Source organism: Lissotriton vulgaris, chromosome 12 (genome assembly GCF_964263255.1).
Source record: "Lissotriton vulgaris chromosome 12, aLisVul1.2, whole genome shotgun sequence".
Lineage (NCBI taxonomy): Eukaryota > Metazoa > Chordata > Amphibia > Caudata > Salamandridae > Lissotriton > Lissotriton vulgaris.
This window is the reverse complement of record NC_141700.1, coordinates 734,978,181-734,991,752: the sequence shown is the minus strand read 5'-3', so window position 1 is coordinate 734,991,752 and position 13,572 is coordinate 734,978,181. Positions and strand designations below refer to the sequence as shown.

The 13,572-nt window shown below is 47.1% G+C and overlaps 1 protein-coding gene across 1 annotated transcript in view; it reads right to left on the bottom strand.

The window, feature by feature from the left end:
* KCNAB3 (potassium voltage-gated channel subfamily A regulatory beta subunit 3) overlaps positions 1–9,640 on the bottom strand; it is a 344,630-nt gene extending 334,990 nt beyond the window's left edge. Inside the window, exon 1 of the mRNA XM_086946036.1 lies at positions 9,210–9,640. Within this exon, the coding sequence (XP_086802162.1) occupies positions 9,210–9,505 (296 nt within the window). The 5' untranslated portion in view covers positions 9,506–9,640. The remainder of the gene's footprint in view (positions 1–9,209) is intronic.
* Between the last annotated feature and the right edge of the window lie 3,932 nt (positions 9,641–13,572).

Here is a 13,572-nt window from a genome sequence, read left to right as displayed (position 1 = left end):
GAGAGAGAGGGAGCTAGAGGGAGTAAGATAGAGACAGAGGGAGACAGAGGGAGCTAGAGGGAGTAAGACAAAGAGAGAGGGAGCTCGAGGGAGCTAGACAGAGAGAGGGAGCTAGAGGGAGTAAGACAGAGAGAGAGGGAGCTAGAGGGAGCTAGACAGAGAGAGGGAGCTAGAGGGAGTAAGACAGAGAGAGAGGGAGTCAGAGGGGGCTAGGGGGAGCAAGACAGAGAGAGGGAGCTAGACAGAGAGAGGGAGCTAGAGGGAGTAAGAGAGAGAGAGAGGGAGCGAAAGGGAGTAAGACAGAGAGAGAGGGAGCTAGAGGGAGTAAGAGAGAGAGAGGGAGCTAGAGGGTGGAAGACAGAGCGAGGAGCTAGAGGGAGTACGACAGAGAGAGAGGGAGCTAGAGGGAGTAAGACAGAGAGAGAGAGGGAGCTAGAGGGAGTAAGACCGAGAGAGAGGGAGACAGAGGGAGCTAGAGGGAGCAAGAGAGAGGGAGCTAGAGGGAGCTAGACAGAGAGAGGGAGCTAGAGGGAGTAAGACAGAGAGAGAGAGGGAGCTAGAGGGACCAAACCGGAGAGAGAGGGAGCTAGAGGGAGTAAGACCGAGAGAGAGGGAGCTAGGCGGAGCAAGACAGATAGAGAGGGAGCTAGAGGGAGCAAGACAGAGAGGGAGCTAGAGGGAGTAAGAGAGAGGGAGCTAGAGGGAATAAGACAGAGAGAGAAGGAGCTATAGGGAGCAAGACAGAGAGAGGGGGGCTAGAGGGAGTAAGAGAGAGAGAGAGGGAGCTAGAGGGAGTAAGAAAGAGGGGGCTAGAGGGAGTAAGACAGAGAGAGAGGAAGCTAGAGGGAGTAAGGCAGAGAGAGGGAGCTAGAGGGAGCAAGACAGAGAGAGAGGGAGCTAGAGGGAGTAAGAGAGAGAGAGGGAGCTAGAGGGAGTAAGAGAGAGAGCGGGGGCTAGAGGGAGTAAGAGAGAGAGTGGGAGCTAGAGAGAGTAAGACAGAGAGAGAGGGAGCAAGAGGGAGTAAGACAGAGAGAGAGGGAGCTAGAAGGAGTAAGAGAGGGAGAGAGGGAGCAAGACAGAGCGAGGGAGCTAGAGGGAGTAAGACAGAGAGAGAGGGAGCTAGAGGGCGTAAGGCAGAGAGGGAGGGAGCTAGAGGGAGTAAGACAGAGAGAGAGGGAGCTAGAGGGAGTAAGACAGAGAGAGGGAGCTATACAGAAAGAGGGAGCTAGAGGGAGTAAGACAGTACCTAGCACCGTACATTTCCGACAGAGGTAGTCCATGCGGTAAGTCGTGAGGGGGTGACACCATGAGTTACCCGCACCGGGTGACACCAACCCCAGTGACGCCACTGCCCTCGTGGACAGAACAGGTAGAATGCACACAGGTGCAGTAGGACTAGTAGGGCAAGCTACCCTCGCGCACTGAACAGGTAGAATGCACACAGGTGCAGTAGGACTAGTAGGGCAAGCTACCCTCGCGCACTGAACAGGTAGAATGCACACAGGTGCAGTAGGACTAGCAGGGCAAGCTTCCCTCGCGGACAGAACCGGTAGAATGCACACAGGTACAGTAGGACTAGCAGGGCAAGCTACCCTCGCGCACTGAACAGGTAGAATGCACACAGGTGCAGTAGGACTAGCAGGGCAAGCTTCCCTCGCGGACAGAACAGGTAGAATACACACAGGTGCAGTGGGACTAGCAGGGCAAGCTTCCCTCGCGCACAGAACAGGTAGAATACACACAGGTGCAGTGGGACTAGCAGGGCAAGCTTCCCTCGCGCACAGAACAGGTAGAATACACACAGGTGCAGTGGGACTAGCAGGGCAAGCTTCCCTCGTGCACAGAACAGGTAGAATACACACAGGTGCAGTGGGACTAGCAGGGCAAGCTTCCCTCGCGCACAGAACAGGTAGAATACAAACATTACAGTGCAAGTAGCAAGCACTGCAATGTTCCATTACCAGCTTCCCAGAGACACAGAACTGGTGTAGTATTTATAGCAGGACGAACTTCCCTAAAACAAATAAAGGCCACCACAATGACTGGAAAACTTTCTCCTGCGAAATCAGAAAACCTCATGCCTTCCCGTGAGGTATTTGCACAGGTGCCCACGCAGCAGAGACCCCCCTCCCGGGTAGATAAGACAGCATAACGCTGGTCTGCCCAGCACGCCGAGTGTTAGCCTTTATTATCATTAATGATAATCGGCGCGGGGTTTGGAAGCAGGCTTACTTCCGGCTGTAAGCGGTTTGGGAGCGGATTTAGGCGCGTGGATCACTTAGAGGGGATTGTGCCCGGCCATCTTGCAAATGTTTTGATTCTGTGATTTGCGGGCCGGGGAGGGAAAGGCAGTGGGGTCAACCTTCATCAGATCGCCTCTCGAGCGGAAAAGATTGCATGTTTGGCTGACGTTTCCGATAGAAGAGCCGGAAGGAGGCGAAGCAGCTGTCGCGGCCTATTATGGATATCAAGGAAGGAAAGATGGCGCCCGCGGCCAAAACTCAGTGCTGCGGCGCGAGGAGGAGGGAGAGAAATGTCCATGTCTGGCTCGCAGCTGTGGCATGGGGTGGGCCTGCAGCACGCAGCGAGGACAGAGTGGGACTTGCCTTTCCAAGAGTCAGGCAGTTTGAAAGGATCAGTTTGCGGAACCTTTTTTCTTTGGTTCCATTAATTGGCATTGACTGGACCAAAAAAAAATGATTCAGCTCCAGTGCTTAATTTGAGGAAGTGGTTGCACGTGGGACCCACCGACACTCATTTTTTGGGGACTGGCACTTGCTTTTTCTCACCAGCCTTTGAATCAGGCAAGGGGGGAAGATGGAGGAAGCGAAAGACAGAAAACCTGTGGCAGAAGGAGAAAGCGCGGACAAAAACAACCTGCAAGAGAGAAATAAAGGGTCAGGAATTGTCTGGTGGTGGATTAATGAAGCATGAGATTGAATCAAGACTATGTGCTCGTGGTATTTGGCACCCGACCTTCGACCGTGACCACCTCGAGCAAAACTTTGGGATCCAGCACTTTTTCTTTTACAACTTGAACACTGGCCAGCACACATCAGCCCTTTCAAGCTGGCCCAACTGGAAGAGGCTGCCTGAAAGGCCAGCTCAACACCGGCAGAGATAGACCAAGCGATCCCACTGAGAGCATAACAATGTTGGCAAAACTAACCTGTCCAAATAAATCTTAAAGCCAAAATCATGCTGGCCAAGGCCGCGCTCTGTGTGAACACCTACAACAACGATAGTCATGTACTGTACTTTGCTACTGAGTACACCAGATACCATTTGCAAAGCAAACCTATATCAGCCACATTTGACTCCAACCATCATATTTATAAGGAAAAGTGGAATGAGCCATGTTTGGTTGTTACTCAGACACTGATATCTCTGAAGTGCCCCAATCAACAATTGTGTGAGTTCTTGCGTTTTCCAGTTAGGACGATCAACACTCTCTTGAGGTATAAGGTCTAAGTGGCTGGTATTTGGCCATAAGCTCAGATCTTGTACATATTTCAACAGAACTTGCTCCCATTAAAATACTGTACGCTAGTTACATACATGTGCTCAGGTTGAAATACCCACATGAGAATACCATTTAGCCTTTAATATCCACCCTCATGATGTTCACAGAACTTCATCTGAGTTTACAAAATCCCACATTCATGAAGTACGAGAGTCAGTTTGAGGCTGCAACACTCCACGCCCATGATGTACATAAGACTCCATCTGAGGTTACTACGACCAATACTTCATGGCGTACATAAAATGTGATTTAAAATTACAACACCCTACGCTCATGATGTAAACAAGACTCCGTATGAGGTTACTGTTCCGCCTTCTGAGGCTACAATATGCACACTTAAAAATTCTACACAATACTCCGTATGGGGCTGCAACATCCCACACTCATGACGTACGTGGGACTCCATCTGAATTACATCATCCCACACTGAGGAAGAATACAATACTGTGTTCAAGGCTACAACAGTCCACACGTATTATTTATGCGTGGCTCCATCTGAGGTTACAACACCCTGCATTCAGAATGTACAGGGGATTACATCGGAGGCTGCAACATCTCGCATTCTTGAATGTCACAAGACTACATCTGAGGTTAAGCCACACATTCATGAGGTACACAAATCTCCATCTGAGGTTACAGCGCCCCACACTCATGATGTTCATGAGCATCACACTCTACACTCATGATGGACACAAGATTTCACAAACTACAATACTCTAAATTCATGACGTAAATAATATGCCTTCTGAGGCTACAACACGCCACACTCATGATGCTCAGGAGATTCCATAGGACACTCCAAGATTACACAAACCCACACTCATGATTTATACAAGACCATGTCTAAGCCTACAGCAGTCTTCACTCATTATTCATGTGTGACTGGATCAAGACTACTACAAGACATACTCTAAGATGTACACAGTGCTGAGGCTACATTATCCGACATCCATGATGTACACAAGACCCAGGCTGAGGTTTCTAAATTACACCCTCCTGATTTACAAAAGATTCCATTTGAAACTACACCATCCTATGCTCTAGATGTACATGGGACCCATTCCAAGGTTACCACATGCATGATGTACACATATTCCATCGAGGTTACCACACACAACACTTGTGATGTCAACAAGACTCCATGTCAGGCTATAACATTATACACTCATTAATCACACAATACACCATCTGAGGTTACAGTACCCTACACTCATAATGTACCCAAGACTCCAACTAAGGTTACAACACCCAACAATAATGGTGTACATAACACACTATCCGAGGTTGGAAGAGCCTTCACTCAACCCTCATGGTGTATACAATCATTGAGCTAGTGAAAGAGCAGTACACACTCACAAGACCTCATCTGAGGTTACAGCACCCCTCCCTCATGGATGCCAGAGACTGCAGCACAGGTTACACCACCCACCTCCAATTAAAGGGACTCTTTCTGAGTAAAATGCCTTTGTTTTAAACAGCAGACTTTATCTAGGGCTACAAAACCTTCCAATGTACACAAAACTCTATCTCTAATTACATCAATCCACACTCATGGTGTACACAAAGGTCTTTCTGAGGTTACGTCAACCCACACTTATGATGTGCTTAAGACTCTGTCTTAGGGTACACAAACCCATACTTATGATATGCACAAGATTCCATCTCAAGTTACAGCACAACACATTCCTGATGTCTACAAGACTCCATCGAAGTTACATTACACCACACTCATGATGTATAGAAAACTCCATCTCAGTTTACACCAACCCACACGCATGATGTCTTTAATACTCCATGTGAGGATACAAATCCCCACAATCAGTGTAAACATGAGACTCAATCTGAGGTTACAACAACCCACACTTATAATGTACACTACACACGGTCTGAATTTACAGCACACCACACTCATGTCTGCAAGACTCCATGTGAGGCTTCAACACTCTACACAAGACCCCATAATGTACACAAGACTCCATCTGAGGATACAAAACCCAAAATTAATGATGTACAGAAGACCCCAACTGAGGTTGCAAGAGCGCAAGGGGCTTGCAAGACAGTACCTGCGACTACAGCAGCACCCAATCCTCTTGTTGTACACAATACCGGTACACACTCATGAGGTTTCATCTGAGGTTACTTTATTTTATGGGATTAGAGGAGCACTCACTCTATTTATTATTCTTAGTTGAACTTAAGTAAATATTCAAACTTTTTCTTCAAAGCGTGCAGCTAGGGTAGCACGTCTGCCCTAACACGTGCTGAAATTTTGACAACCTTATCTTAAGTGTAAATGACACTTAACCTTAGCGCACTGTTGCTCAAGCGCTAAACGCGCTCCAAATTAAACATACACTCTTTTGCTGTTTCAAAATTATTTTTAGTTTTTTAACAGTAGTTTCCAAAGATTACAAATAAACACAATTTGTTCTCATTGTATAACAAACACAATATGCAATATTCAACAGAACATCAAAATCAGTTTCTTTTCATCTCTGTATGCCCAATGCATTTCGAGCTGTAGGCAGCTCTTCGTCGGGGGCCTGTAAATAAACAATGCAGAAAGCAATACTGTCACTCAGCAGTCTTAGAAGCACAGAAAATAATAAAATAGAGCTCCAGAAAAAGACAAAGAAAACCCTTCACCATCACCTAGGTGCACTAGTGCAAAAACGCTAAAAAACCACTTACTCCAGTCGCGCTCCTCCTTTGTTGTTCATCAATTTTAACTAGTACATCCAAGAAAGGAAGTTCTTTTTCGCTTATGGCATGCGTGAATTCAATGTGTTCGGAGCATGAGTTTAGCCTTTCTATCTCTGATTCCAAGTTTTGTCTAGTTCCTGACCATATCAGGAAAATGTCATCAATGAACCTCCTATATAAAGTTGCATGGTCGTTCCAATTTTTGTTGTTGTACATATGATCTGCCTCAAATTTTGCCATGAAGGTATTGGCATATGCCGGGGCCCCGGCAAATCCCATGGATGTTCCATGTTGTTGAAGGAAAAAATCAGAAGACCATTTGAAATAGCTGTGATGTAAACAAAAATGTAGTAACTCCAAAATAAACACTTTGTTAGCTCTTACAGCATTCTGTTGTAGCAAAGCCCATTCTACGGCTTCCAACCCAGCGAGGTGGGGAATTGAAGTGTACAATGACTTGACGTCAATAGTACACAAATTGATCGAGGTGAGCGAGCTGCGTGATTGCAGCGGTGTTAGTTACATCAGTCAGGGTTAGTTAGACGCCCGTTTTACACATATGGCGTTTCTTTGTGACTTCTTGCAGGTGAAAACCATAACACGGAGCAGTCAGCATCTTTTGATTCATTGAATTGAAGATAAGGTAACCTGTTGCTTCAGTCCACCGGACTGATTATTGTGAGTTAGTATTTGTTTTGTTACTCTGGTAGAAACCTGAGTTGAGAGGACATATTCTGGTTTTTGTGTTTACAGAAGGATTTAGCTCTTGAGGAGCGCGACTGGAGTAAGTGGTTTTTTAGCGTTTTTGCACTAGTGCACCTAGGTGATGGTGAAGGGTTTTCTTTGTCTTTTTCTGGAGCTCTATTTTATTATTTTCTGTGCTTCTAAGACTGCTGAGTGACAGTATTGCTTTCTGCATTGTTTATTTACAGGCCCCCGACGAAGAGCTGCCTACAGCTCGAAATGCATTGGGCATACAGAGATGAAAAGAAACTGATTTTGATGTTCTGTTGAATATTGCATATTGTGTTTGTTATACAATGAGAACAAATTGTGTTTATTTGTAATCTTTGGAAACTACTGTTAAAAAACTAAAAATAATTTTGAAACAGCAAAAGAGTGTATGTTTAATTTGGAGCGCGTTTAGCGCTTGAGCAACAGTGCGCTAAGGTTAAGTGTCATTTACACTTAAGATAAGGTTCATCTGAGGTTACAACACCCAACCCTCATGAAGTACAAGAGACTCCTTCAGAGGTGGCAACGCCCACTAGTGTGATGTTAATGGGACTTTTTCTGAATCAACAGTCCTTGTGATACGCACCAGGACTGGTCTGAGGCTACAAAATCTCACACTCATGATGCACACAAAACTCCATCTGAGGCTGCAAATCTCCACACTGAGGGTATTCATGAGAATCCATCTGAGGTTACACAACCACACATGTTGCACACAAAACTTCATCAGAATCTACAACACCCCCCCCCCCCTCATGAAGTATAAAGACCTGTGTCTGGGGATACAACATTTAAACCTCATTGTGTAAACCAGTCTCTGACTCAGGACAGAACACAACACATGCATTATGTATACAAACCTCCACCTGAAGTAACAGCCACAACACTCATGAAGTACAAGAACCTCCATATGAGGCTTCAATACCCCACACTCATGACGTACACAAGAGTACGCGTGAGGTTATACCACCCACCTTACTAATATACCCGAGACTCCATCGGAGGCCATGACAGCCCACACTCATGATATACAAAAGACTATATCTGAGGACAGAAAACCACACATTTATGACTCCACCTTAGGGTACAAGCACAACCTTTGTTAGGTACGTGAGACTCTCTCTGAAGCTACCCTTTGTTGCAGTGATGCCCATGACCATGTTGCAAACATCACACTCTTTGTATCAAGTTCTTTATACAGTGGGAAGCATGAAGTCTGTAAATGCTTCAATATGTGTATCATGCGCAGGGCTGAGCCCACCAACACATTAACAGTGAAGCTCATTTTGGTTTCCAGAACGATCAACAAATATGAAAATCATCTCAATTCTTTTTCATACAGAGTCTTATGGATATTATGAACAAGTGACTGGATTTGTCTATTCATGGATCAATGCATACAGCCCTGCTCATGTGCTCAGTAGTAGCAGGCAGGCGTGTTGTAAACATGGCAATAGGTGTACAGTGTAGGCAAACACATAGAGCCCAGAAGGAGTACGTCATCCTGGGACTCCCTCTTTCAGGACACGCTGTTGCTCAAGACTTACACCGATACGAGATATATATATATATATTTTTTTTTTGGTTTTTAGTATTCAGCGTCTTTATTCTGTGTTAACATTTTTTTTTTTCAGTAATTTTTTATTGAACTCAGGGAAGAAAAGTGAAATGTGGCTCGCGCTGGACAACTACCTGTCCTCACACAAGCCACCCTGAACGTTAGGGGGACAACCGGGAAGGAAGCCCAGAGCCCAGACAAGGAAGCACTACACAGACCACACGGATCACCTACTCTGTAACACACTGTGCCTCTTTCTCTCTTTACTCTCTATATCTCTACACCTCTCTCTCCACGCCACCAGGGGAGCGAAAAGACAATCCGACAGTCTGTAAGGGGGAATGGGGAATGCCGAAAGGAATGACGAGAAGAAGAAGCAACAATGGAAAATGGACAAATAGCCGCGAGCCAATGCTTCCCCCCCCTGCCCCCCCTATAGGGTCTTACTACTATATTACTATAGGACTATCTGAAGAAGATGCTTCTAGCTAAAACATACAGTTGGGTCAAACAGACATCAGTATCGCTGACGGTAGGGCTGCAACAGAATCCATCACATGCAAAGCAGACCACACAAACATTTGAGCAACTCCATAATAGAGGAAACATTGTTAATGTCCCTAAAGCCGGTTGCCTTGGTTTCCAAGTTGTATCTTATTCCTCCCAGAATGGTGGGCCCCAGATGCTCACCTGTACACCATACCAGTCTGCTCTGCCACGGTCTCCTCGAAGGACAGGCCAGCCTGCTGCAGGTATATCTCCAATTTGCGGCGGTCCATCAACTTCCGTGCCGCACTGAAGAGGTTGCCGGCCCCAATACCGCCATTCTCCTCGCGCCTCTCTGCGTTTATTTGCTGGCTCTTGCGCTTCACCTCCAGTCGTCCTCCTCCTCCTCTTGGCTTTTTGGACGAGGTCAGACCATAGAGCTCCTCAACACTGTACTTCCCCGCTCGGCTCGATGACCCACGGGATGAACCGGCGAACATGGCACCAAAAAAACGAAAAACAAGCACAGTCGTATTGGGACAGATATATGTGCACAAAACACAGAAAAGGAACCCAAACTTATCTAGCAATAAAAGTCAATGTATATAAAACAGGAGAGGAGAGTCCAAGCACCGGTGAAGAGTGAACAGATAGGGTGGAAAGGTTCTCTTGGTCCCCAATATGGCACTGGATATGTCTTCTTCTGACCTCTTCTTTGGAGCTGAGTTTTGCAAACCCCTTCTGTTTATAATATTGCAATGTCTTTGACTTGGTTGGATTCCATGTGCTTCCTCCCACTGCTCCTGTCTCTTCTTTGACACGCTGTGTGAAAGCGTTTGATGTCTTATGTTAGTGTGCCAAACTAGATATATAAAAATGACCAATGCGTTGTATGCTAAAGTCCATTGCGTTGTTTGAGAGCGTCCAAATGTGTTGCCCAGGAGAGGTCAAAAAGATATACCCTCAGCTGATCAAAACTCTGTCCCCATAAACTGATGTGTTACCCTGTAATTACCAAAATGTCTTCCTGGAGTGGTCAATGCATCGACCCAGATCAAACAATGCCTTTTCCTTACCCGACTAACACATCTTCCTGGTGTGGTCTAGAGACAATACATATCAAAGAATGAAGAATCCTGGAGTGACCAATATGTTTCCTGGGACTGGTTCAGCATACTCCCAGATGAAACACTATGTTGTCCTTCAACAACCACTTCTTTTCAGGGGACCATCCCAGGCCGTCCAAAGGCGTATCCAAGGAAAACCAATACGTCTTCTTGGACTTGTCAAGGATCTAACCAAGGTCAACTGATGATTGATTACTTGTTCTTGATCAATCAGTGTGCTTTCTTAGACATCTTGAGACATCATCCCAGATCAATCAAATGTTTGTCATAGACCGATAACTTCTTAAACTCGTCGAGGTATCGTCTCAAAGTGTCGATCCCAGATCAACCTTTCCAATGTCCTTGAGCAATAAATTACTGAACATGCATAGGCGTCACAGATCAAATGATTTATCAGCCTCGAGTATTCAAAGCGCCGTCAAAGGTCAAATGATTTGTTGTTTTTGGGGAGCCACTGCTTGGAATTATTGGGGCACTGATCCAGATGAAGTGATGAGCTTTCCTTGAATGATCAGTTCTTGGATTTGTCCAGGGTTGGTCTGAGTTCAAATGGTTTGCTGTTGCTGAGCGACCACTTCTAGGACCTGTCAGGACGTCATTCCATAAAGATCAATTACTTGTTCTGAAAAATCAATACACCTTTTAGAGCAGTCAAGGGGTTGTCCCAGATCAACCAATTTACTGACCTTGGTCAACCACGTCTTGGACTTGTCGAAGCCTCGTCCAAGGTCAAACGATTTGTAGTCCTTTGGGTGACCACGTCTTGGACGTGTCGACTTATCGTCCAAGATTAAACAGTTTGCTATCCTTCAATGATCACCCATTGGGCTTGTCTAGGGGTGGTCCCAGATCCAATGCTTTGCTGTCCTTGCGTGACCACTTCTTGGACTTGTTATTCCAGTTTGAACGATGAACCGGTCCAATCGATTGTATTTTTCTCCGGGAGCAGCCACACCTGCCTCTCCCCAGCACCTGTCCCACCTCAGGCAATGGTCTTTATTCTGCTGTGTGCACTAAGCGGGCTCCTCCCTTCGCGCGTGCCTTGGCCCATCCCAGGCACACCTGTTGGCCGAAGCGCACATGGCAGCATATCCAGTGTCGCGAAACATGAGACACCCAACACCTCCTGTCAGGTATTAACTCCACTCTAGTTCCTGCTGACTCTCTTCTCCACCACGCCGGGGCTCTCTGCGGTCTCCTCAAGGCGTGTTCTGGATGTCTCCACTGCTGCTGTATCCTCTCATCTTATTTGTAGTCTCACCTGTCTCGTGGTCTGTCTCTCTTTCATTGGCCTCCAGCCTTCTGTTCCTTTTAGGTCACTCCAGCTCACTTCGGCTTCTACCTCACTGTTTCTCTCGGCGCCTGTCTCTGTGCATCTCGTCACCCCTCGTTTGCCCTTCACCTCCTCTTCTTCCTCGCAGGCTCCCTCCACGCGCCCATACTTTACTCCCTGTGTATTTGTAGCTCTCTCGTTGGCTTCGCGCGCTCCTGCGTGCTTAGTTCGCTCCGTGTGTCTCAGCCATAAATTCCCTCACGATCTGTTACTCTCTCTCTGTACCGCGCGTCGTGCTCCACAACTTTCTCCTTTCTCGCTTTCTCCGTGTTCTCTCCGCCTTTCCCCGGCCCTCTAATAGCCCAGTATCTTTCGCATCTTCTTCTTAGTCTTTGATCTCATTCACCCTGTCACACCCCCTTCTCTCTCGCTACATACCCCTCCCCTTCTCTCTCCCTGCTCCGCCTGTATTTCTCTACGGTGTCAGCTTTTCTCCTCTTTCTTCCTCCCTCGGTTCCCCTCCTCTTCTCCAACTTATCCCTCGCTGCGCAGTCTTTTTCCGTCTCCCACACTTCTCCGTGCCCTTCCCTCACGCCTGGCTCCTCTCACTTTCCATTCCTCCTCCTCTCTGTAGATTGTTTTCGCTCTCTCCCTCTCTGGCCCGTTCCTCTTTCATCACTCTCTTTTTTTTAAGACATGCCTCTATTTCTTCTCGGTGCCTGACGATCACTGAGCCATGTCTCTACATCTCTCTGCCTCCTTTCTCTCTCACACACACCATCTCTACCCCTTGTCCTGTGTTCTTTCCCCTCCACCTCCTCTGACGCCCCCTGTCCCTATTTCCCTGTCTTTATCTCACTGTCTCTACCACTTGTTTCTCTTGTGGCCTCTTCTCCTTTCTCACTCTCTTACTAACTCTTTCTCGTTCTTCTGTCGGTCTCTTTCCTGCCTGTCCATCCCTCTGTCTGTTCCGCTCTTTCGCACCCCCTGTCGAGCTGTTACTTATGGGACCGTCTCCTGCACTCCCTGTCGCTCCTGTCTCAACCCCACGCATGTGACTCTTATCTACAATGGCAGTCTTTTCAACCCCTGTCCCTCGAAGTCAGCCTCCAGTCAGTCAATTCCTCCATCTGTCTCTTTCGCTCCTCTCTCTGTTGTTCTTCCTCACGCCGTCTCTTCCCCTTCCTTCTATGAGACTATCTCCCTACCCTTCACTCTGTCTGCCTCTTTTTCGCGCCCTCTCCCTTCTCTCCTGTCCTGTGTCTCCCTTGCCCTCTCTCGCGCCACCTTCTCTCTCCTGCCCTCGCGCCGCTCCCTCTGCCCCTGCTCCTGTCCCTTTCGCTTCCCTCCTGTCAGCCTCCTGCCCTGGGCCGTCGCCCCCTCGCTGCGACTCTCTCTTCTTATTATGAAAATAACACAAACCGCAGCCCGGATTAGCGGAAGGGCTTAAACGGAGCCGCGTCTGGCGAGCACAGCTTGGCGGGCGCCGGCCCCGGGCGCTGGTGTCGGCGCCCCGTCACAGCGCCACGAAGGCCCTCGGCTCAGCGCTTTCGATCTAACGCTCAACAACGGGCTTCGGTGTTAATTGGTCGATTTATAGATTAAGTAATTATCATAAATTTCGATCTATTCACCATCCCCTCTATTTCACCACCTGTACCCAGCGACGTCTTTCACTGGAGCTAGGGTTCAAATCTTTGACCAAAACATGTCAGTCATGGACAATGTGGCACAGGTGTCCTTTTGTTATTTCTCACTTTCTTTCCTCTTTCTTCTTTGCTCTCTCTTCTCGTGTCTTTCCTTTCTGTGGATATTATTCTTTCTAGCAGTTTCTCTCTTGTGTATTAAATCCGCTGCTCTTGCTAAAAATGTTGCTCCATACGCTTGCCACTGTGTAAATATCCGCAGGGTGCTCTCTGAGACCCTGGTTTTATACCGGATGTCAACAATAAAATTATGTTGTGAAAAAAAATGTCAGTCATGCAGCGGGTCAAGCTACTGATTGTTGCATGTCAGTTAATCTATCCGGTTAGCAAAATCAAAAAGACGTTGTTTGTATTAATCAACACAAAGTTACACCCAACTCATCTACGCACCAACCCCAACAATCAACCCACCCATCCACCCATCCATCCATCCATCCACCCACCCACCCAACCATCCATTC